The 23,575-nt window shown below is 39.5% G+C and overlaps 1 protein-coding gene across 1 annotated transcript in view; it reads left to right on the top strand.

Annotated features, from left to right (window-relative positions):
* The first annotated feature begins 17,360 nt into the window (after nucleotides 1–17,360).
* Nucleotides 17,361–23,575, top strand: part of LOC103364840 (aggrecan core protein-like) — an 18,261-nt gene continuing 12,046 nt past the window's right edge. The window contains exons 1-13 of the mRNA XM_008292109.1: nucleotides 17,361–17,448; nucleotides 17,573–17,664; nucleotides 18,506–18,797; nucleotides 19,007–19,181; nucleotides 19,793–19,920; nucleotides 20,005–20,298; nucleotides 20,837–21,002; nucleotides 21,111–21,235; nucleotides 21,334–21,508; nucleotides 21,590–21,717; nucleotides 22,338–22,631; nucleotides 22,724–22,822; nucleotides 23,406–23,564. Of these exons, the coding sequence (XP_008290331.1) occupies nucleotides 17,361–17,448; nucleotides 17,573–17,664; nucleotides 18,506–18,797; nucleotides 19,007–19,181; nucleotides 19,793–19,920; nucleotides 20,005–20,298; nucleotides 20,837–21,002; nucleotides 21,111–21,235; nucleotides 21,334–21,508; nucleotides 21,590–21,717; nucleotides 22,338–22,631; nucleotides 22,724–22,822; nucleotides 23,406–23,564 (2,215 nt within the window). The remainder of the gene's footprint in view (nucleotides 17,449–17,572; nucleotides 17,665–18,505; nucleotides 18,798–19,006; nucleotides 19,182–19,792; nucleotides 19,921–20,004; nucleotides 20,299–20,836; nucleotides 21,003–21,110; nucleotides 21,236–21,333; nucleotides 21,509–21,589; nucleotides 21,718–22,337; nucleotides 22,632–22,723; nucleotides 22,823–23,405; nucleotides 23,565–23,575) is intronic.

Raw genomic sequence — 23,575 nt, 5'->3', positions numbered from 1 at the left:
ACAGTTTGCATGTGAAACCAATCTTATTTTTCTAGTTTGACGCACTGGATGATCGACGTCTACAAAAGCCAATAGAAAAGAACAATCGCTTTGAGTAGGCGGGACATAAAACCCGCATGAGCCAATAAGCAGCGGTCAAAGTCAAACTGAGCAACAAGCGAATCCCTCAGAGGAGAAGAGCGTTAGCGGCCTCTAGCGGCCAGGGTGAAATATATGCTGTTTTTAAACCCTAAAATTAAAAAAAAAACCCTTGAAATATATTTTATTTTCACTGGTGAAAGCAAACAAGTATCACTTAAATGTCAAATAATACAAAATTGCTTTAACTTATAGTAATTGCAGTACATTTAAGATGAACAGCAGGTATTTGAGCCTATGCATAAATAAAAACAAACACCATATGTGCCACTTTAAAAAAAACAAAAAACAAAACACTACATACTCTGTACTAGGAACCCAATACAACAAAAATCACTACACTTTTCATTACAGAGCAGTGAATTTTTTTTGGAGAATTATTCATGCATTCTTCAGAGGGCATTTTTCAGCTGCTTTTAGCTGGAGGGGTTGTGTTGCTCCACCTTTTTCTTTGAAATACTCTGAGGGTTTTTGGATTCAAGTCAGACAACATGCTTTTCCAGGTCTTAGTTTTTAATTCTTTCTTTGCAAGAAACTCTTTCATAATTTTGACAGTGTGCTTTGGATGGTCAATACGCTGGAACTTCTACAGACTGGGTGTCATGTTGTCAGCCAATATTTTGGTTTATCCACAGACCTTCATGGCTCGATCTATGAATGTTATCTCCAGGTACATATTTTGCATTTTGCATACATGCAACCTCAAATATTCACTCTTCCACCTCTGTGCTTCACTGTAGTAGTACTGACCAGGTTCACACCAAACATGCTGGAGCCCATCTGAACCAAACAAATGTATGTTTGTCTCGTGAATGGGAATGTGCACCGAATATTCGTCAGACTTGTTTTTATTTACATCAGCAAAGTTTAATCTTGCAGTTTTATGCTAAAGAGCAAGCAAGTCCCAGGTGTCTTTGTAGAGGTCAGTGTTATGCTGACCTTTACACATCCTGTCCTTCCACTTATAATCTCTTTGCCAATTCTGAAGCACTTGCTCGTCTGTTTTTTTAGAGGTCGATTGTAGAATTAGTGCACCATCCTGAGCATCACTTTAGGAGGACCGACACTGATGAGTGGTACTATGGCTAGTTCTATACGTTCTGATTACTGCTGCAACTATGCTGTTTGTACATGGATTTTTGCATGGAGCTATGATGCAGACGTGCAGATGGACACAGGCCACAAGCCCAAAACTAAGAAGGTACTGGTGTTCACAGCTCATTTTGTAACCATGTCCATACAGGTAGGTTGATTGTAAATCACCAGTGTACTACATTTAGTATCAGTGATCACAGATTTTCTAACCTGTGTATCAGTTACTATTTTTCTACTTTGCCGTCTGTATTTTTATATGGCCCTTTCTGATGTATTTGTTTTTGATTGTTTATCAGAGGAAACATCCTGTCCGACATAGAAACACTGCAGCTATTGAGAAGTGGAACAATTTTGAATCATTTGACATTTAAATATTACACAGTGATGTACTCACTTCTGTTATTTGCTGCAAAATGTGCTTCATCTTCAGTCTAATAAACTGCCAGAATACAGCAACCTGCATCCTGTTCCTGATCTAACAACAATGTATGTGAATGAAACATATGAAGAACTTGAAAGCAGACACAACTCTGTTGATGCAAGACACTAGTTGTTTTTTGGCCAGACATATTGTACTGTAGCCTGTTTTAGAAACTGAAGTTAACACACAAAATTAAAGCTTGAAATTCTAATTTTACCAATACAAAAGTTGAAGTTCTGCCCCAGTGCACACCAGACAGCTCATTTCACATTTATGTCTGACGTTGGAGATTCCTATTCAGTGTCGCCATGACCACTGTAATCTGGTGTGAACATTACAACAGGTTGCGGTTGGGGTTTTGTAATATTTGCTGCTGCTGTTCTGGTGCTTTTTATTGCTGCTTCCTAAATCAGTGCAGCAGCATTTATCACCACAGCCACCACTGCTGATGCATTTCCATGAATAAATTACATTTCATAACTCCACCAACAGTACGTTTGGTGCTGGCTCCTCCTCTCTAACTCAGCATTTTTTGAAAGGTTACCCTGACTCCTTGAGCAGAGACTCGGCAGAGCAAACCGCCTGCATGTCGCGGCCGTTGATGTTGATGTTGGTGCTAAAGTTGACGTCAGTGTGTCTCTGAGCCGCCCCGTGCAGACCAGCTCCTGTTTGATCCCCACACCGGCGGGTTACCTGTGTTCAGGCCAACTGGGGCGGTTGCGGCGTGCAGTTACGCTGCTTATGAAAAGAGCATTTTATAAACAGCGGTGCGCTAACAAGGCTCCTCTGTCAGCAGCCTGAACATGGAGAGGAGAGGGGGCGCCCACTTGCACAAATATTGTCAGTTTAAAAATAAAAAATACCTTTCAGCTCTCTGTGCTCCTTTTTTACAAGCTGTAATTTACATTGAAGCACAAATATAGTGCTTGTGTTGCATCACCTTTAATGCATGTTAGTATAGATGGGAGGTAAAGAGGCAGCTTGGGTCACGTTTTCAGTGAAGTGTGTCTAAATACGAGCAGCTCCTGCCACAAAGAGTCTCTGTGAGGAGGCTCTCTGCTGCCCACTGCCCTCATATGGCTTCCATTTGGGGTGTTACACTCTGTGTGACCTACAGCAGCGGGTCAGACCAGGACAAGGAGGCTCATTATGAATGCACCTCCAGCCGCTGCACCTCTGGACTGCAGGCTGCTGCTGCTTCAGTCTCTGGGCTCCTGTATGAGGAGGTGAATTTCCAGTATTTACCAGTAAAACACACTCTGCTAATCCCACCTTTGGCTGCCTGTTCATTACCGATGAATACAGATGAGGCAACCATCAGCTCTCAGGTTAAGGTGTGGCGTGATGTGGAAATTTCCACACAAGCTTTTAGTATGCGCTGCAGATCATTCTCTGCAGGCAGCAGCTTGGACAGCAAATCCAGGGGATATTCTCTATTTTTCTTACTGTAAATAAACGCCATGAAAAGAGCAAAACCAACAGTGGTAGAAGAAGCATTCAGAGCCTCATTAGTAACTGCAGTTACGAACACAGCAAATAAAATAATCCATTACAAGTAAAAGTCCTGCATGAAAACTCAGAAAAATGCAGTCGAAGTACTAAATTAAAAGCTCTAGTTTGGTCCCTCTGACTGATATGATAATATATCTGACAATAGATGATTACCTGTAAAGCACCAGTGTGTTGTAGCTGCTGCAGGTTTGAACAACTTTATGTACAGTTTTATATTCAGACAGAAGATAAATCTGAGGGTTACAAACATGATTAATGGGAGAGAAACAAAGAAAAATATGTTTTTGGAGTTTTTCTCTAATCTTTGATTTTTGCTGAGACATTAAATCATTTGAACATTTATTGAAATGAAATCATATGGGAAGTTTGGAAAGGAGAATCCCTATTTGGTGGAGCTTTAACAACTCATAAAGGTGAACCTGGATGTAAACTGCTTTTTGGAATAAACCAAAGCAATGGTTTAATATTGAACTACGTGTTAAATCTTCATGTTTAAAGTACTAAAGCTGTCAGATAAATGTAGTGGACTAGAAAGAATATTTAACTCTTAAACCTAAGTATGAAGTTGGATTAAAATGGAAATATTGAGGAAAAACACTTCTGATAAATGTCACTCCTCTAAGTTGCCCAGAAACTAATAACACATTGTTCAGCTGTTCTTTTGCTGCTTAATTACCAGGAATGTGGACACTGCAGTTTCTTTTGAGTCACTCCCACGTTCACCGTCCTCATTAGCTGTTAAGTGCACCAGTTAAAACGTACTGTTCGTTTAGGTTTGAGGGATTATTGAGTACGTGTGTTTTTTTAACTTCTCAGTGAGAACATTTGCTCCTTCGGGGGGGTGGAGAGTTTCTCAGAAATGATCTGAAACAGTGGAAGAAGCCTTTCTTTGGTGTGTTTTTTGATTATTTTTCCGATTAATTTTAAATATGATGACAGAAAAATAGACTTTTTTTCACAAGCATCTCTCTTTTTGGTGCATCTGACATGTTTTTCATCATTGAGCTGAACAGAAAATAACCAACATAGATGTAAAAATACTCATCCATATCAATTTACAATTAGAAACACATTGAAATTAGACTAAGAGGTGATTAGTGAAAAGTAATCAGACTATTCCACCTTCATTTAGGCATATCTTCACATAAAATTCTACATTATTAACACCATCACAGGTGCTAAACCAGCTGCAGAAGTCACGTGTGGCAGCAAATCTTCAAATTGCTTCTTTCATTTACACAGTTTTGCGTCTATAACAAGCATGGGAGGGCGCTAACTATACCAGCTGCTCACCAAAATCCATTTACCGAGTGGCTCTGAGTTATTTTAACACCACATGTGAACATGTCCTGTTTGACCCAGAGTAGTGGTGTTAGAAAGTCCTATAAAACACGCACAAGACTTCTTTGAAAGCGTAAAGGTACTTGTGCCGACACCCTGCAGGTATGTGGGTGACGCAGCGGTTAAAGCAGCCTGGCGGCGTTCTGGCTGCGGGAGGATGTCGTCTTTTATCAGCTGTGCTTTCCAGCTCTGCTCGGGGAGAAGAACGTCTGGTCTGTACTCGACCAGAACGGCCACAGTGTTCTGTCAGAAACACCCTCAACAGATTAACTATTGATTCTCATTTACACAGAGGAAAGTGCATGAACTCCCACAGATGTGTTTTTATTAAAAAAAACCTGTAACTGTACATTCAGGGAGTTTCAGGGTTTCGGGAAAGAACCAGATTACAAAGCCGAACGGAAAAACCCTCCAGAAACATGAAGAAATACTTTTACGGTACAAACAGGGCGGTTTGCACTTTTCTTTTTTTGGATTTAGGAAACAACAAACATTCAAGAATAAAGATGATTAACTAGGAAACTTATGGCACAAAAATAAATCTATGTTTTTCACAACAAACAAGTGCATGAATAGAAAATTGCTCAACAACACTAACCCAGCCAGCTGTGACACCATTAATGTGATAATTATTGGATGATTATGTGCATTCCCATCAGTTATTTTAGCAACATATGATACAACAGGCTCCACGCAGATGTAATTCTCACCTGAAGATCAGATTTTTTATTCAGGGTCCTTTAAAAATATGAAGAAAGTGAGTTTTGGTCGTCTGTATCTAAAGTGTTTGGACATTTGTGGCAGTATTACATCATTTTAATCCTGTGTGGGCTCCTTTTCTAAAGAACAAATCCAAATTCACAGCAAGTCCTGAACCAGCTGTGAACAAACTCCCTGAAGAACGCCTCTGAGTGTTTGTGCAGGATGTAGCTGTGGTCTCTTTTTTTAATACTTTCTCTTATCTTGATGTGATTTTTCATATTTTTGACTGAACACGTGTCTCTCTTGATTATTTTAAAGTTGTATTCCTGAAGGCTAAAAAAAAGTCAATCAAACAATAAACTCTTTGCCTCATTTCTTAAATTCTCCAACACAACCAGCAAACATCAGGTTTAACTTGCTTTATTTGTTCAGTGTAAGCTTCCAGCAGGAGACAACCTGTAGATACTGAAAGTCTTGTGTTCAGCAGGAATCAGGATTTCTCGTCACATTTCCACGAGATGAAGCCGTTCGTATGTACACAGCAGGAGAAAATAAACACGCTCAGCTTCCAACAAAAGTTCTCCTGAGAGTTTTCTCAGAAAATCCCTTCAGCCGACTTCCTGCTTGCAGGGAAACCTCTCAGGTCTCAGAAGGCCAACTGGAAGCTGTTCGAAAATCTCAGAAGAAGTTTAGAAAATTCCTGCAGGCAGAACAACCAGTGTAACTGTGTCCATGTCCAAGTGAAAAGGACTGCAAGGGATGAAGGACAGCTGAGGTTTTTTTTCAGTTTTTTGGTTAAAATACACTGAATACAACCAGAAAATGTTCACAAGTGAGCAGCACAGTGACTTTAAGAAAACTTCCTCATGAAGCAGTGCTAAAAATAGGATATTCAAGTGGTTACGCATCAGATTTTAACTTAATGTCTGTGTGAAGCAAATAAATCTGCTGCTCATAAACTGAAACTTCATGTTCATCTTTAAAAACTGTGTTGCTGCAACTTTCAGTGAACTTCAACTGACAGCTGGTGACTGTGATTCGTTAGCAGCAGCAGAAAGAAGAATTTTAAAAACTAATCTTTTTATTACCAAAGTATCTAGAAATGACAAATTACGAACTTTTCTGAAAAAGTGTAAAAAATAATAATCCTGTAACTCAAATATGTAAATCTGGCAGTGAATGTGCCAGAAAACCGTGGAATACTGTAATGCTGCTAAACTGTAAAAGAAACAAAAAAGGGTGAAGATAGCAGAAAATATCTGTAAAATAATTCAAGTATAAATAGTGTTTTATGGATAAACATTGTAGAAAAGCAATACCATTAAAAAATACTGATTTTTGATGTGAACATTGTTTTTACAGTTTTTTTTTCCTGTGATTTTACTACTTATTGTCCATAATTTAACAATTTCAGGAAAACATGTCAAATAGCAGTTTAAAAATCATTTTTAATCCTCAATATACATCTTTTTTTATTATTTGCAAAAACATAGGGAAGGAGATTGATGGTTAACATGCAGTGGTGTGTCATCAGGACCAGCAAGGCCTTCTCTGCTGGCCTAAACTCTCAGAATCACTGACTTAGGTTGTAATATTTTCCCATTAATCTTTCCCCATTTTCCCAACAGTCTTTTCTCTTTATTTCATAGCGTGTCTCTGGGCTGTGGTGCTTCCAGCTTTCATCCAATCATATTTCAGCCATCATGTGTTGCCAGGGTCACAGAAATCTGCCCTGAGGCCTTCAGAATCAGAAGTGCAGGCGCCTGTAGCTTCAAATGCATTGCAATGAAACTGTTGCTTCAACCAATCAGACTTCGAGTTGGTGGTCCCAGTGCCAGCTAGCAGGCGTACGATAACATCAGCACCTTCATGTCGTCTGATTGGATGGTCAGAGAGCTCAGCCAAAGCCAGCGATCCGTATCTGTAGCGACGTGCACAAGCTAAAACTTTATCATAAAGTATTGTTTTTGTTTGTTTGTTTTTTAAAGAAAAGCAAGCAGACATTCTCAGCCTTAAAGCAAGTTAAAACTTGTGCTAAAAACACGACTGGACAGACCCGACATTCAGCGTTAGCCTCCATGGAGATAGAACTGGACTGATTGTTGGAAGTGAAACACACGGATCAGCTGCTCTACAGAGTGACTGAACTGTTTATGATGAAAGAGAGAAGGATGGAGTTTGGGTTCAAATAATCACAAGTTTTGGTGAGTAAAATATAGATTTTTGTCATTTTATTGGGTTGATGCTCCTGCTGGATGTGATGTAGCTGCAGTTAATGGAGACTTATTTAATTGATTTAATTGGGTTTGTTGCTTTAGTAACGGCATTCATTCTTGCTACATGAGATACCTGTCTGCAATGCAACGTCCTGTTACGCTGCCTTTCTGCATAATACTGATGGTTTCTGTAGCCATGGCATCATAATGACGGTGTTAAGAGGTGGTTTGATTCCGGCAGGACGCCACTGAAGGCCGAGGAGTAAAATGCACGTCCCGCCACTGTTAACATGTAATTTAACACTTTTAATCTGTGATTTTACAAGTCATTATCTGTAATTCAACAAAATGTGAGAATCAGTAAAATAAGTAAATGTTGTCACAGAAAGTAAGTAAAGTAAGTAAATGTTTATTACAGTGAACATATAGTAATTTGACTAAAAAAAACAAAGAATTCAAAAGTATTATTCATTATATTGTTATACTTTACCAACAGTATGTAGTGTAACTTCAGATCACTTTAATGTGATGAATCCTGCAGTGATCATATTTGACACTTCTGGGTTTGTGCTTTGAATATGTTCATATCTGATGAGGAAGTAGTTTAATGTTTAGGAGAATTAAATAAAATATTCATGAGAGGTACTTAGCTTAGCTTAGCATAGAGGCTGGAATTCAGTGTCCTTAAATATTCCAGTTTTTCTTCACTCTACAGATCTATAAAAAGTAGGCTGTGTGTTATTTTAAGTGTTTTTCACTGCAGAGCACAGAAGACTTCATTAGAATTTGTAACATACTCCTCAGACTTATCTTCTGTCCCTGAATATAAAACTGATATAAAGTAGTTTAAACCTGCTGCAGCTCCAGCACAAACCTGCTGCTGACACACTGATGAGTCACTAACCATCACCTAATGATGCTATATATGATAATACACCAACCAGAGGGATCAAAGCAGCACTTTTACTGTCATACTTAGTCTAATCTTTCATGCCTGACCCTACTTGTGATGGAGTATTTTCACTTTGCTGTGTTAACACTTTCACTTCGGTAAATAAAGGATCTGAATCCTTCTTCTATCACTGAGCTCCGTTATAAATTATCAGCTCCTGTTGACACTGTCAGAGAGGTGATGATCCTCTCCTCATCAGGAGCATTATCACCTGCTTCGCTGTGGGCCGACCCACTGACAGGCTGTAAATCTGCTCTGTCAGCGGCGCTGAAAACACACGTAAACAGAGGAGCGAAGACAAAGAGCGTCTTCATCACTGTGCTGTCGTGCAGCCCTCAGACAACAGGCCTGTTCAGGGAGCTGCCCTGCTGTCAAAGGAGCTTATGAATAAAGTGAAATGTCTTCTGATCCCAGAGGACTTAACCGAAACTCTGTCATCGATCCGACATGTGACCCGTTTGTGCCTCGACACACTCGCACTTTACCGTTATTCTTATTCCAACAGTTTGTCTCTTGTTGACAATTTAACAATTTTTCACCCGACACGCCCTGTTTTCAGTCTAAACAGCCTCGCAGGCACACCTCTGCACAAATATCCTAAAAGTGGAAAAATCTAAACATTGCAGAGGAAATATGGGACAATTGCTGCTGACACAATCTGCGGGGACGGCGAGCAGAGCCGAGGCCTCTCCCTCCAGTCTTTGAAGCCTGGTCGGTTACTGTACGCTATTCACATTTAAATCCAGCCAGAGAACAACGGCGCTCACATTTAGCATTCCCCCCATTCCTGCATCCCCTCAGCCTCTCACTGAAACCACACCAAAAAAAGTATGAAAAAGGCAAGGAACAGAGAAGCCGTGCAGCCTTGTAGCACAATCTGAATACATGCTGCTGTTGGAAATAGACTTTTTACCATCATTACATCCCACTTAAATCCAATTATGAGTAAAGTGGGGTTCATTTATATCTGCAGCAGCAACATGTTAGGAAATGTAAAGGTGCTGTAATTGGTGTTTCCTGCGTATGAGTGCTCAGAGGCTCAAAGAGCAGCTTTGTCCCCAGTTTGGACTTTCTTTTTTCATTTTCAGGAGTGAATTCGAGCGGCTGGAGAGGCGTCAAAGGGGCGAGGCGTTTTCTATTTATAAGCCCAGAAAGGTGGCAGCAGGACAGCAGCTTTGTGGCACTTTGGTTCAAAATCATCATAAATCACATCACTGGATCGATTTCTTCTGGTTCTGTGTCGTCTGGGATCACTTAAGAGGTGATGTGACACCCAGAAGCTCAACAAACAGCCAGTTTTAGTCTTAACTCATCTAAAACTCTGATTTAAATGAACAGCTCTGATCATTTAACGTCGGCTGACTCCCCCATGAAGACCATCATTACCTCATTTCAACTGAGTAGGTGGGACGGTGACACCCACCCTCTTACCTCCAGCCCTCTTTTTCCCCCTTCACCCCCTTCACGAAACCTCTGTTTCCTTCAAAATAAAAGCATAGCATGTAACTGTTCTGCAGAGATGGACAGATGGGACAGCATAAAAGTCATTGTTACAGCAATAAATACAAACAACAAATAGAAAACTTTAGAGAAATCAGTGCACACCATAAGAATATACATGACATACAGCTGAAATGTGATAAAAGTCTGTAAATATCTACTTAATATAGAGCAAACGTTTAAAGACGGAATCATATTAAGATGACAAATTTCTCCAAATAATGCGAAATAAAGTAATATTCAATTATTAAATTAAAACTCAAGTGAAATAAAGTTGTTGTTTTTTTTAAAAAGCCCTCAGGTGAAATCTAGTGAGTTTGTATCTAGTCTCACTTTGAATCTAATTTAACAAACTGTATGTTGTTTGAAAGCACAAAACTTCAAGATTCAAAGGTATCGAGCCTAAAAATATCTCAGAACTTGAAGTGATCGGGCTACAAAAGGAGAATCCAAGATATCTGCCAAATGAGAGGTTATTAGGATAGTGTGGTGGTTAGCACCGTCCCCTCACAGCTATTAGATCCCCGGTTCACGTCCTGATTAGGGGACTGGGATGGCAGTGTGGGTTCTCTCCGGGTTCTCTGGCTTCCTCCCACAGTTTTAAAAACATAACTTTTGATTCAAAATTGTCTGTCGCTACGTGTAGCCCTGTGATAGACTGGCGACCTGTCCAGGGTGACTCCAGCCTTCACCTTGCATCAGCTGGGATAGACTCCTGTATAGACAACGTTTGGGTGGATGTTGGAACTGGAAACCATTTCTGAAGGATAATGATACAGGCTGGATTGATTCCTTTAGTTTTCTTACATATGAAAACCCAGAAGTTTCAATCTGTTTAAGGCTTTCATCAGTCCCATTACATTCAACACAGAAACGCTCAGTTATGGTGTTTCCTCTGTTCCAGTAGAATATCTAACAGAACCAACTTCACTGTCATTTTTGTAGATGTTGAGTCTCTGGGTTACCATCAGAAGGTTGGGGAAGGTTCAAGATGAACCCTTTCTGCTCCAGGGGCATCTTATTGTGGCTGAGCCTACACTCTGACTCCAACTGGGATGTGCAAATTTTGCAGTCCATCCATCCATGGAGGGTCTGGAGTCTATCCCAGCTGACTCAGGGTGAAGGCAGGACACACCCTGGACAGGTCACCAGTCTATCACAGGGCTACCACATTTTGCAGGGTTGTATTTATTCTTTTTTTTTTTTTTTTTACATTACAGACTTCTTCTCAACTGCTTGTTGCTCAGAGTGTCCTCTAGAATATAAAAAACCATCATATGGACATGTTAATAGGATCAGAGGGGGTCTTTAATGTAGCATAAGTAAGAAAACTCTTGCAAGGGGTAGACAAAAGACAAACTATGAACAGAGATCATATCAACAAACTATTATATGATGCTATATGTGTAGGTGATCTTTTGCCAGCAGTTTAGAATCATAAACATCCTCATTAATCTTTTTATATTTACAGGGAATCAACTCTAATTGGATGTTTGATTTTAAATCCACAGAAAAAAAAAATGTGGGTTTGAGGTTTCTCTAATGAGCTGAACACTCCTACAAGACATGTTCTTCTTCTTCTTGCTCAGCATCCTGTGATCACATTGTTCCTTTGGCTGCAGACCTGCTCCACTCCCTCTGCCTCTCAGAGACCATTTAAAGAGACGTCTGGCTTTTTTTTTTATTTTGAAAGCAGTCACCTGAGCTCCTGGTGCTTCACCGCGAGCAGCTTGACGTCGGTGTTTCCCTCTGAGCTTTGACAGATTCACAGTTCTGGTCGCAGGTTCTTTCCTCTGCACACGGCCGAGCATCCTGCTGCCGCTGCTGCTGCTGATCACCGGGACTTTAAACTCACAACCTGGAGACTCGGCGCTCAGCTGAACCCAAATAACACCAGAGAAGAAGAGACTGACAACCACAGGTGAGAAATACACTTGGTTTGATTGTTTAGGTTTGTTCTGGTGGATTTTATGATGAAATATAGAAGCTTTGAACAGGATTCATTTAGGTCCATTTAAACCATTCCTATAGTGTATTTAAGATTTTATAAAAGTCACATTTTCTCAAACATTTCTGCGTTTAATATATTACAGTCACATCTACACTAAAACACATCACTGCTAAATTACATTAAAGTAGAATATGCCTCATAAAGATGTATTTTTGTCTGAAAAAGGTAAATTTAGCTCCACTTTGCCATCTTATATTGACTTCCAGACTCATATCACACATGGACTTTATTGCATCTTTCATTTCTGCAAAAAAAAAAATAAAAATTAAAAGCACATGTGTTAAAAGAATTTAGTTAAGCGATCTGTGTTGTTCATCTGAAACAAGACATTTTTTAATCTCCTGTTTCAGGATCTTATTTGAACAGCACCAACAAGAATTATAGTAAGTTAAATTCTAATTTTAGCTCATTAACAACAAAAAAAAGTTATAATTCTAAAGAAAAAATAAAAACACAAGTATACACTAAATTATCAAAATTCTTTTAATTATAATAGATTAAATTATCACAGTTGTTTTGATTATATTTGAAAATAGTTCTGTAATTTTAATTGGAAAATAAAACATACAGATATAAATATAATTGGCAGAATTGTTTCAATGCTAATTAAAAATAATTCTAATTAAAAATATTAAACAGAAATATAAGATAAAATGATCAGGAGAGTGTTCAGTCTGATTAAAAATTATTTTATAATTGTAATTACAAAATCTTAAATGCTAATATAAATCAAGTGATTAGAATTGTTTTAAAAATTATTCTAATTTAAATACAATTAAACCCAAGCATTTGTGAATATATGGATTAGAGAGTAATAGACATAATAGACAAAATAATCTCATGGTAAAGGGGTTTTTTTGGGTCTCTCTTGAGAAATTAAGCTCCAGAGTTGAACCAGAGGCTTTTATTTTGGTTGATTATTTGCTAAATCTGATTTAAAAACAGTTGCTTCTTCTAAAAGTGCTGCAGAAAGTTTTTCAATCTACAAAAATCAAAGCACATCAGGCGTCTGCTGCATCGCCGAGCCTTTTAAATCTCGTCTCTTACATGAGAAACGTGCCTCATGTGGAGGGAAGTTAAAACACAGTCGTCCAGGTGAGGATCAAAGCCCCGTCTGGCCTCCTTCCATCATGTCTCGCAGTTTTCCGAGGCTGCAGGCTGAATGTGGGCAGTGTTGGACGTGATGGAAAGGGCGGACTCTGGATCTGCTGTTTACTCAGGCGCTGGTGTCGTCAGAGCCTCCATAATACGGGTTTCAGGGGAACAGATCTGGTCTTATGGACCTCGGTCTCTCTGGGAGTCGACTCACCGCAGCAGCTGAATGAAGCAGTGTGGAACCGACCACCGGCTCGACTCACACACAGCTCAGCTGCTAATGAACTGTCACTTAGTCCAAACAGCACGTCTCCGTCCTGCAGAGACACTCCCTGCAGGCGTCTAAGTGTTTAAAGAGAGTTATAGCCCCTTCAGCGACGGATTCTAACTACAAAAATAGCCTGAAATGGTGTATTGTCACCGGAAAACTCTGGAAAAATCTCACATCCAGTTAGAAATCAAGTAACTCAAACAAAAAAAAGAGCAAAACATAGCAATATAAACCCAAAACCAGCAAACTAATAGTGGTGAAAGTATCAATATCACAGTAAACTATCTGAAATATGAATGTAAAATGAGTAAAAGCAACATAAATGGATAAAAGTAAAGCACAAGTACTACAAAACGGTACCTAAAAAATGCGTTTTATTTTCAACCTTGCTCGCTGTAATTATGAATAAAACATGTGAAACTCTCCTACATGAGTAAATGTGTACTTACATTCTACTGTAATCGAGAGGTCTGTGTGAAAAGTTAAAGTACAAATGAACATAATATCGTTAATATTTAAAAGAGAAACCTTAACATTGCTGCTCAGGATGTGAAGGTTTTATTTTGTTCATTTTATTTGCCAGAGATGGATCTCAGCACCAGAAAATAAGAAGAATTGTCTGTAACAGCTTAAAGTTCATTTAAAGAGGCACTAAAAACACAGAAAAGCAAGAGATAGATTTTTTTTTTTTGTTCGTTTTGTTTTGTTTTAATTTTCTGGCACCATCGTTGCCAGATTTTCACTTTTTAACCTCTTGTTTGTTCTGCATTTTTTAATTTCTATTCATAAAAAATAAAAAAATATAAAGAAAAAAAATTAAAAATATTGTTAAAATATTAAGGAAATAAATAACAATAATAAAATAACAAAAATTAAAACAAATACATTAAACAAATTAGCTACTGTGGTAATATAACCCAAAATGTGATGCACACGCATGTGGACGTCTTAAGAGGTGAAAATGTTTTTGTTTTTACAGCGTATAGCGGTGTATAAGAGTTAAAAAGCAATGAACAACACATTAAAATAAACAATGATTAAGAAAGCAAGAGTAAAACATTAAACGAAGACAGTTTTAAAATGGCAATAACGAAACATTAGAAAAGTCTTTTCTGCGCTGGTGGGATTTTTGAACGCTGCCTGAACATCTCCTAGAACAGTTTTGTTCTGTTTTTGTGTTTGTCTTCACTCTTCTGACTGATCAAAGATGCTGTTTGCTCATGTAACCAGGCAACCACATCATTGAGACGTTCTTAAATTAGAGCCGGTAATCAGAGCTGAGAGCCGGGACGAGCTTCGGTCAGGCGTCATGTGGGAACCCGAGGTTTAAATCAGCAGCTGGTCTGGTGTGTTTTAGAGTCAGCACACTGTAGCTTTGATTTGTATTTACATCCCCGTTCATCATTTGCAAATGTGTTCAACTCTGCATGTAGAACACTGAGGAGCAACTCTGCCTCCGAGAAATCAAAGTTCTATGCAACTAAATTACTTTTCAAATTTAAAGTGTAATCGCTGAGTTCGGTTAAGAGGCCGCTTGTTTTGTTGTTGTTGTTGTTGTTGTTGTTATTTTTGAAGGAATGAAGCTCTGCATACATATTTGGCATCAGAATCAGGAGGAGGAGGTCGGGGTGGATGGTGGGCCTGCATAGCACTCTGAACTCCAAGTAGTTTTAGAGCCTTTTTTATGTCCTTGTTATATTGTTTATATGACTGTTGGAAAGTTAAACATTTGACAATCCTTTCAGTTTTTACAGCTTCTCACTCAATTTTTAAAAGAAAAATGCCTTTCGAGCCCACTGGCAGGCCTCAGGATTAAACAAATCTGAGTGTGTGTCACTTTCAGAAGGACAATAAGTGAAACTAACTCAAGAGCACAAGGGTTTAATCAGACTGACTGGAAACAAGCCAGCGTCAGTTCAGCTTCGCTCATTTTAAACCAATGAAAAAACACAGAAATACAAAAGTCTCTCATTTAAATCAATAAAAGCTGCTCTGACTCTGGAAAAACATTGTTCAGGTTTGATCTTATCACTGACTGATAAAATATGTTTCCAGACCTTTAAGATTTGAAAATGTGTTTCTGTAAAAGTTTTCATAAAGATAAATGACTTAAATATCAATAAAAGTCTACAAGCAGTGACACCCGAGTATCAGCTGATCATAGTGAATACACATGATGGGAATTACAGGATATTTAACACACTGCTTGTGTTTGCTTATAGAATTGTGGCAGAAGACAGTCACCATTCCTTTGTTCACATGTTTTTCAGTTGAGTTGCAGAGTTTTTGTATTACTATTACTGTCCGTGACATGTATGTTTGATGTCAGGATAAATGTGTGCACATGGATGTGAACAAATATGCAAAGTGAATTAGTCAAAGTCTCTGAGAGCAGGAGAAGGAGGAGGAGGAGGAGGAGGAGGAGGAGGAGGGAGGAGCAGGAACTGTTCCTTCGATGAAATAACAGCAAATATTTACCTTTGAAAGAACTGGAACTCCTGGTTTTCCCATTAGAAGATAACATTCGGTTGTTAGAGACTTAATTAATTCCTCCTCATCCAGCACCTGAATGTAACGGTGACGTGTCTCATTTAGCATAAATAACTTTACTTGTGTTACAGACCTGAAGCATGTTTCCTCTCCTGTGGAAGCCTCAGACAGAGCAGGCATTCAGAGTTCAAACACACTGAATTTGCATGTTGTTGTTGTTGTTTTTTTAATTTTAAAGCTGTTTCAGGGTTTTTTTTCTGTCTCAGTATTGACTGTTAGCAAGTTAAAACAGTCCATTAATCATGAGGAGTCCTTAAAATAGCAGCAGTGAGTCTGTGTTAACTTGTTTACCTGAAATGTGTGCATTTACCTGTTATTTCTGAGCATGTATTAAACAGAAAATGTCCATTATGCTGAAGTAAATAAAGCCAAATTAACAAAACTGGTTAAAAAATTTAATTGTTATCTTTTATTCTCAATTCTTGTCACTTTAGAGCCTTTGATTTTTATTTGATGCTGATTGTAACATCATTGGGATGCACCAAAAGTCCTCCATGCAGGAAACGTTTAACCTGTATTCTATACGGTCCTATTGTCAGTGTTTATTTAAATGCATGGGTGCAAGATTTCAAAAAAATCTAATTTCATGATTTAGACAAACTTTTAAAAGATGTAAATGTTATTTTTATCGACTAAAATGTGTGTATTAGTTGATTTAAAGCTAAAATCAAGTTGAGGTAGCTTAATAAAGTTCTCCTCCTCTATATACTTCACATTAGAGCGGCTTAATTTTTAAAATGTGGCAACTTTAAAAGTTTTTTAACCTTCATGGACCTCATGTTACATCAAACTCATCGAGGAGTCACAGATGTTTATCTGTAGCTGCTGTTATGATGAGAATAAGAACGTCGATATTTAATGAATTATTAGTTGAGAATCTGACAAAGACAGAACGGTTTTTCTCTTGAATCCCTGTAAACTGGCTGCCTTTGTTCCAGGCTTATTTTGGTTTTATTTGTAATTTATGTCACTAATCTTTAAGCCTGTTTGGGCGCAGCATATTACTTTTGCACGACACAATAATAAAAATCTATCAATCAAATCCAAACAACACGAATGAATAGTCGAACTATATTCACGTTGGGATTTACTGCGGCTCTGCAGAGAGAAAGACACAGATTACTGGGGGATTAGAGCATTGCTGGAGAAAGGAATGAAAAAAATCCCTCTTTTGTTTCCACCACTGTACATTTCATTATTAAATTGAATGGCACAGTTTGTGTCTCCAACAAGGAGGCTGCTGTCAGTTGCATTTTTCTGCAGATGTCTTTGATATTTGGTTAAAATGTTTAGTCTCCAGGACATGTCTGAACCATTTTTATTATTTTGTTAAGCATTCATGCACTTATTTGAAATAGAAATCTGTCTTTTTTTTTTTTTTTTACATGTTTTACTGAATATTTTACCACAGAAATGTAAAGAACAACAGTTTTAAAATCTAGCAGTGAATGAAAACATGCTGCTTATAATCAGCTTTGTTATGCAAAGTCTGCAGGAAAACAAACTGAGATAGATTGATGATCGTATTCATGTTTTGCTTATTCTTCAGGTGAAACATGATCAGGTGGGCCGTGCTGCTGTCCGTGAGTCTGAACATCATCTCAGCGACGTTTGATTACATTTATGAGGCTCATTCTTTGATGGGTAAGAAAACGTCTCTTCACTTCATCTCAGCAGCATGAATCCGGCCTGCGGTACTGTGTGTGCCACTTCACTGCTCATGTGCTGTCGTCTTTCCTTCCACTTCTTGTTTTGTTCTGTATCACAGACCCGGACGATGTTCTGAGTGTCAGCATCCCTCTGGAGGAACCACAGCGTCCTCTGCTGGGAGCAACAATTGTACTACCCTGCTACTTTGAGGTGTGTAATTCTAAACTTTGACTCACACAAACTTGACGCTTACCACCGTTTGTCTGTTCAAAAACAACAAAAGAACAATGAAAATCTGTAAACAAGGGTACCACAAAAACATGGTTAGAAAATTAGGGAAAATAGCAACATTCCAAACTCTACAAAACAAAGACAAATAGACTTAGACTTTTTTAATCCCAGAGGGAAATTCAAAAAAAAAAAAAAAACAAGTTACGATAAATATACAGATTATGTTGACATCAGTACAGTTTGATCCTATTTATTTTCACAGTCATTTTTAAAATCATTATAGTTTTTGTTATTTTTAGTTTTTCAATCCTTGACATACATACTTTATCTTTTAAATAACAGCAAATGTCTGCAAAATAATATTTTTGCACATTCACAGCAAAAAAAAGAATGTCAGACATTGACAGAGTGAATTGCTATTTGTAAAATTATACATTTTTGATGCGAAAATTACTTTGTTTTACGTGGGTTTTTATTTTCTTTTACGATTAACATGTAAATTTACACTTTTTCTCTGTGACTGAACCAGTCATTATCTGTCATGTAACACAACATGGAAAATGTGTAAAATAACCATAAATTGTCACAAAAAAATAATGCTAAAAACTATAAACAATTAAAAAAAAAAAAATTAAGTTATTTTTTACTCTATAACCATTTTTGGGGGGTTTGCAGGGACAAAAATCTGCATATTATCTGTAGATGAACTAAATCTGAGTTGCTTCAAGTCTTTTGACTTAGTGTCTACGTAAGTCTCTTTTACTTTAATTTAGTAAAAGCCAGAAAGAAACTGGTGTTCAGTAAAGTTGTGTCTCTGTAGGACCACACAGTCCCAGATCCCGGAGCTCCAACCATCGCTCCTCTTTCTCATCGCATCAAATGGAGCCACATCACCAAGGAAAACGTCACGACTGTCCTCGTGGCCTTGGAGGGGGAGGTGCTCATCGGAGAAAACTACCTGGACAGAGTTCACCTGCTGGGATACCCCAACACCCCGACCGACGCCAGCATCAAGATATCTGAGCTGCGACACAGTGACACTGGAGTTTATCGCTGTGAAGTTCAACACGGCATCGAGGACAACCACGACAACGTCCACGTACAGGTTCAAGGTGTGTAAAGGAACCGTAGTGGATACAACAGATCTGAATATCCAGGAAACAACACATGGGTGTAAAAAAGTCCAGATAAAACTTCGACTATTAAGAAATTCAGAGGATTTCAACTATTATTTATGGTTCTGGTTGTCTTTTTTTTGTGGTAATTTTGTGGTTTGACCATTAAACTCTTGATTTACTAAAGGTCTTGGTTATCTTGGTAGGTATTGTGTTCCACTACCGGGCCATTATGGGTCGCTACAGTCTGACTTTTGAGAAGGCAAAGGCAGCTTGTGCTCAGAACAACGCGGTCGTGGCTTCACCTGAACAGCTCCAAGCAGCCTACGATGATGGTTTCCACCAGTGTGACGCCGGCTGGCTCTCTGACGAAACAGTCAGGTTGGTTTGTCATATGACAGAAAACAAATTTTTCCAACTGAATGTCAATTTATTAGAAAAATGCGAGTGAGTTAAAAGGTATTACATTTTGATACATCCTTACTCCAAGGTAGGTACATCTAAAGAAACTGTAGTGCAGGTCTTGATGCCAATTGATTGAATAACAAACACCTTTTTTTCAGCCCGAGTGATGTCCTCATGAGTCGTAGTCTTCTTCTTTCGATCATGGTTAGCTTTGACAAATTTTGAGAACTACTTGCTTGAAGCTTGGTTAAGTTTACGCAACAAAACCATGTAGGTAGGTTTAGCGAAATAGCATGGTTTGGGCTAAAACAGACCTTTTCACAACATGTCTGAGGCTTCTCTCCTATAACAAGAATGACAAGTCCTGACCCATCCAATAAATGGGTATTTTTTTCTGCAAGAATTTCCCCCGTATTCGACCTTTTCAGCCTTTCATGTTTTCATTGCGGTGTCAGATCCAACACCTTTAGCCACGATGGTAACTTGAGTGTGCCAAAGCAATGATATACAGTGGTTACTGGCTGCAACTCCACTTCTATGAGCACGTGTGAAGTAGCAACACTAAACTGATTTTTATTCAACCAAAGGTATCCAATCCATGACCCTCGTGTGAATTGCTACGGTGATAAAGAAGAACTTCCAGGTGTCAGGACCTACGGCGTCAGAGACGTCAATGAGACTTACGATGTTTACTGTTTCGCTGAGAAGATGACAGGTACGCTGTATACAAACACTGCAATAAGTTTTTACTCCAAGCTCATTCTGTTGTTATTTTATTGAACTTCCTTATCTGAAACAGGTAAAGTTTTCCACACCACTACTGCTGAGAAGTTCACCTTCTCTGAGGCAGTGGCGGCATGTCTTAGTAAGGGAGCCCAGCTTGCTACGACCGGTCAGCTGTACCTGGCCTGGCAGGGAGGGATGGACGTCTGCAACGCCGGCTGGCTGGGAGACAGAAGCGTCCGATATCCCATCAACATCCGTCGGCCGCAGTGTGGAGGAGGTCTGCTGGGGGTCCGAACTGTTTACCGCAACACAGACCAGACAGGATTCCCATTTCCTGAGTCCCGCTATGACGCCTTCTGCTACACAGGTAGGTCTTTATGTTGACAACGGATGGAAACACTGAAGGCAGATATGCAAATATTTTCACAGTGACACGATTTTAGTGATTTTGCCTCCTAACACTAGTACAATTCTGCAAAGTTGAATGCTGCAGAGCTGATAAACGGATAGAATAGCACAACAAACACAGATGGATAATGACCAAAACATACTGTGAAGGCAATAGAAGAACTTCTTAAGGCAGAGAAATTGACGGTCATTTTATTACAACTTTTACCTACTGAAGACAAAACTGAGGGCAGAAAGACCCACAAAAAACAGCAACTGAAGGCAGTCGTAGAACCTCAAAAATCTATGATTGCAGTGTCTTACATATGAATATTTAATAATCTCTTTACTCATTTGTGAAAGCAAATTGAATAACTTTGGGTTGTGGAAGGCATTTGAGGACGGCATCGTGGGTTTTGGGAAACATTGTTTGACTTTTTCCATCAGTTTATAGACAAAACAACAGAACCATCCTTGCATGTACAGTAAATAGCATCCCTTCCACTCTACACCTTCAGAGTCTCCTGATGAAGAGGGTTCAGGCATCATCGAGGAGGGAAGCGGTATTCTGAGTGTTACCACGGTGACTCGAAGCCCTGAGGTGTTCTTCATGAGGACGACCACAGAGAGCGAGGCGATCGGGGAAGTGGAGACTCGGCAGCCCACCAATGTGGACTTCATCTACACTCAGAGTCCCATCGAGAGCCTCACCATGAGCCCCACTGAGACCCCCATTGAGAGCCCACCTGAGAGCCCCATTGAGCCCTCCACCGAGAGCCCCACTGAGCTCCTCACCGAGAGCCCCACTGAGCTGCCACTACCTCAGCCGCCCAGCATCACTGACCTGATCGAGGCCATCACTGCTCGGCCGGATGTGGGCAGGGAACCCAGCAAAGGCTTTGAGATGCCTTTAACTAGTCAGTGACCAAACAGACATCACACAAAAAGTCAAGAGAGTGTCCTAATCAGTTGAAAACAGTTCCATCACAGCTTTACTTCTTGTTTCTCTGTGCAGGTGTGGTCTTCCTTTACCGGTCAGGTGTCGGCCGCTATGCCTTCACTTTTGTTGATGCCCAGCTGGCCTGTCAGAGCATCGGAGGCTCCATCGCTACTCCACAGCAGCTTCAGGCAGCTTATGAGGCTGGATTTCACCAGTGTGATGCGGGCTGGCTACTGGACCAGACTGTGAGGTAAATCTGAAATCAGATTTCCAGATCAGGTAACGAGGCCTGAAGCAAGGTCTGCTAACTGATGAATGTGCCCTTGTGCAGGTATCCCGTTGTTTTCCCTCGAGATGGATGCACTGGAGATCTGGGAAATAAACCTGGAATTCGGTCTTACGGTCTGAGGCCTGCGGACGAGTTGTATGATGTGTACTGCTACATCGAGGGGCTCAGAGGTGATAAAAAAAACATTCACTACTCAGCAAACATGACCAGATATTCTATGTACTTAACAGTAACACCTCCAGAGAGGAGTCACCAGATGTAGCCACTGAAAAAACTGAGGTGTTACATAAAATAGCCTCTTAAACTACAACCCCTTGTGGTTAAATTAAATGTGTTTTGATTGTTACTCAGCTCCAATTTCTGCAAACAACTGGAAGCAACAAGCTAAACTAAATTGTTCACTCTTTGAGATCCATGTGTTTGGCTCCATCAGCACTTTGTGTTATGTTTATGAAGTGCTGCACAGCTGATTGGCTACTGCTAGATGTAGCTGTTAGTCATTTCATGCTGCTTTCACTTGCACTCAGATACCATAGTTGCATTCACCGACACTTGGACATCAGAGTTACAGTGGATGAATTGGACAGAACAGATCTGCAGTGGTCACAATGTTGGCCAGTGAGATTTCAGGGGTGTTGTTAGATTGGATCCACCTATATATGATATATTTTGAAATGAATTAAACTGAAGTTGGTGTTTAAGAGTGTGAGTTTGACACTCAAAGACCTCCAGCTTAATGTGTGTTCTTTTTTACTTTGTCACTGATGAATCTGCCTTGTCTGCTCCACAGGAGAGGTTTTCCATGTGGGGTCTGAAGAGGGTTTCACCTACGATGAGGCTGCTTCCAGTTGTCTGGAGCAGAATGCTGTCCTGGCTTCCACAGGAGATCTCTACGCCGCCTGGAAAATGGGTTTCGATAAGTGCCGTGCAGGCTGGCTGGTGGATCGTAGTGTCCGTTATCCCATTAACAAGCCTCGTGCTCAGTGTGGAGCTGGAAAAGCTGGAGTGCACACAATCTATGCAGACCAGAACCAGACAGGCTATCCAAAGCCTGATGCCAAATTTGATGCATATTGTTTCAGAGGTAAATGCTGCTCATATGTTTTTAGACTAATTCTAAATGTTTTCATTCATGTCACTAGTTCATCATTTCCTCTTTCTGCTTAATCCTTGCAGCGAACATCCAACTTATTGCAAATGAAACTGGACTGAACGTCACAGATATCGAGGAGGCTCTAGTAAACCTGACGTCAATTACTGATTTGCTAAGGCCTGGTAAGTTCTAACCTGTGCACACTTCTATTTATTTGCCATGGCTAGTGTCGTAATGAAGTCAGAGTGATGACTCTGATACAATGTCTGCTAAATACATTGATGCTAGCACGATACTACAACAAAAACTGAAAACATATAGCAGAACATGAAACTTAGTCAGGTAGTGAAGGATGTAAAAAGAAGGCATTAAAAACAGGAGTGAATTACCATAATGCGTTTATACATTTTAATATCCAATCAGAACTGGAGGAACTACATTAAAATCTGCTATTGGCACAGTGCTTTGTCAGGTGTGACGTGTTGCTCCTTAAGTCTGAACAGCTTTAAAACTTTTACAAATGGGCTTTGAGGTGTCTGTAGGTTCACCCACATTTTTGCTTTTGTGCATCTGCTTTGTGGACAATGCATGGATGGTTGGTACCTTACAATGTTGCATATCAAGACAACTTACAGAAATTATCATTCTTTAAAGTACAAATACCAATAAAATTGTTATTTTTACTGGCAGGGTACTGTAACACTTTTCTAGTGTGCAACACTACCCATGACTCTAAAACTTGATCTTTTATGTCTTTTTTTTTAGCTGTTCCTTCCATCGCTGCACCAATCCCTGTAGTGACTTCAGGCTCTGGGTCGGGCTCCGCAGACTTTGGCTCAGGGTCGGCAGTTGATGTCGTCTCTGGGGGCCACTCTGGAAATATGTCTGGTTCTGGAGATATGTCTGGTTCTGGAGACGAGTCTGGTTCTGGAGAC

The sequence above is a fragment of the Stegastes partitus genome, unplaced genomic scaffold (assembly GCF_000690725.1).
Source record: "Stegastes partitus isolate 25-593 unplaced genomic scaffold, Stegastes_partitus-1.0.2 Scaffold785, whole genome shotgun sequence".
Classification (NCBI taxonomy): Eukaryota; Metazoa; Chordata; class Actinopteri; family Pomacentridae; genus Stegastes; species Stegastes partitus.
Note: the sequence above shows the minus strand (reverse complement) of the source record. Positions and strands in the feature narration are given on the sequence as shown.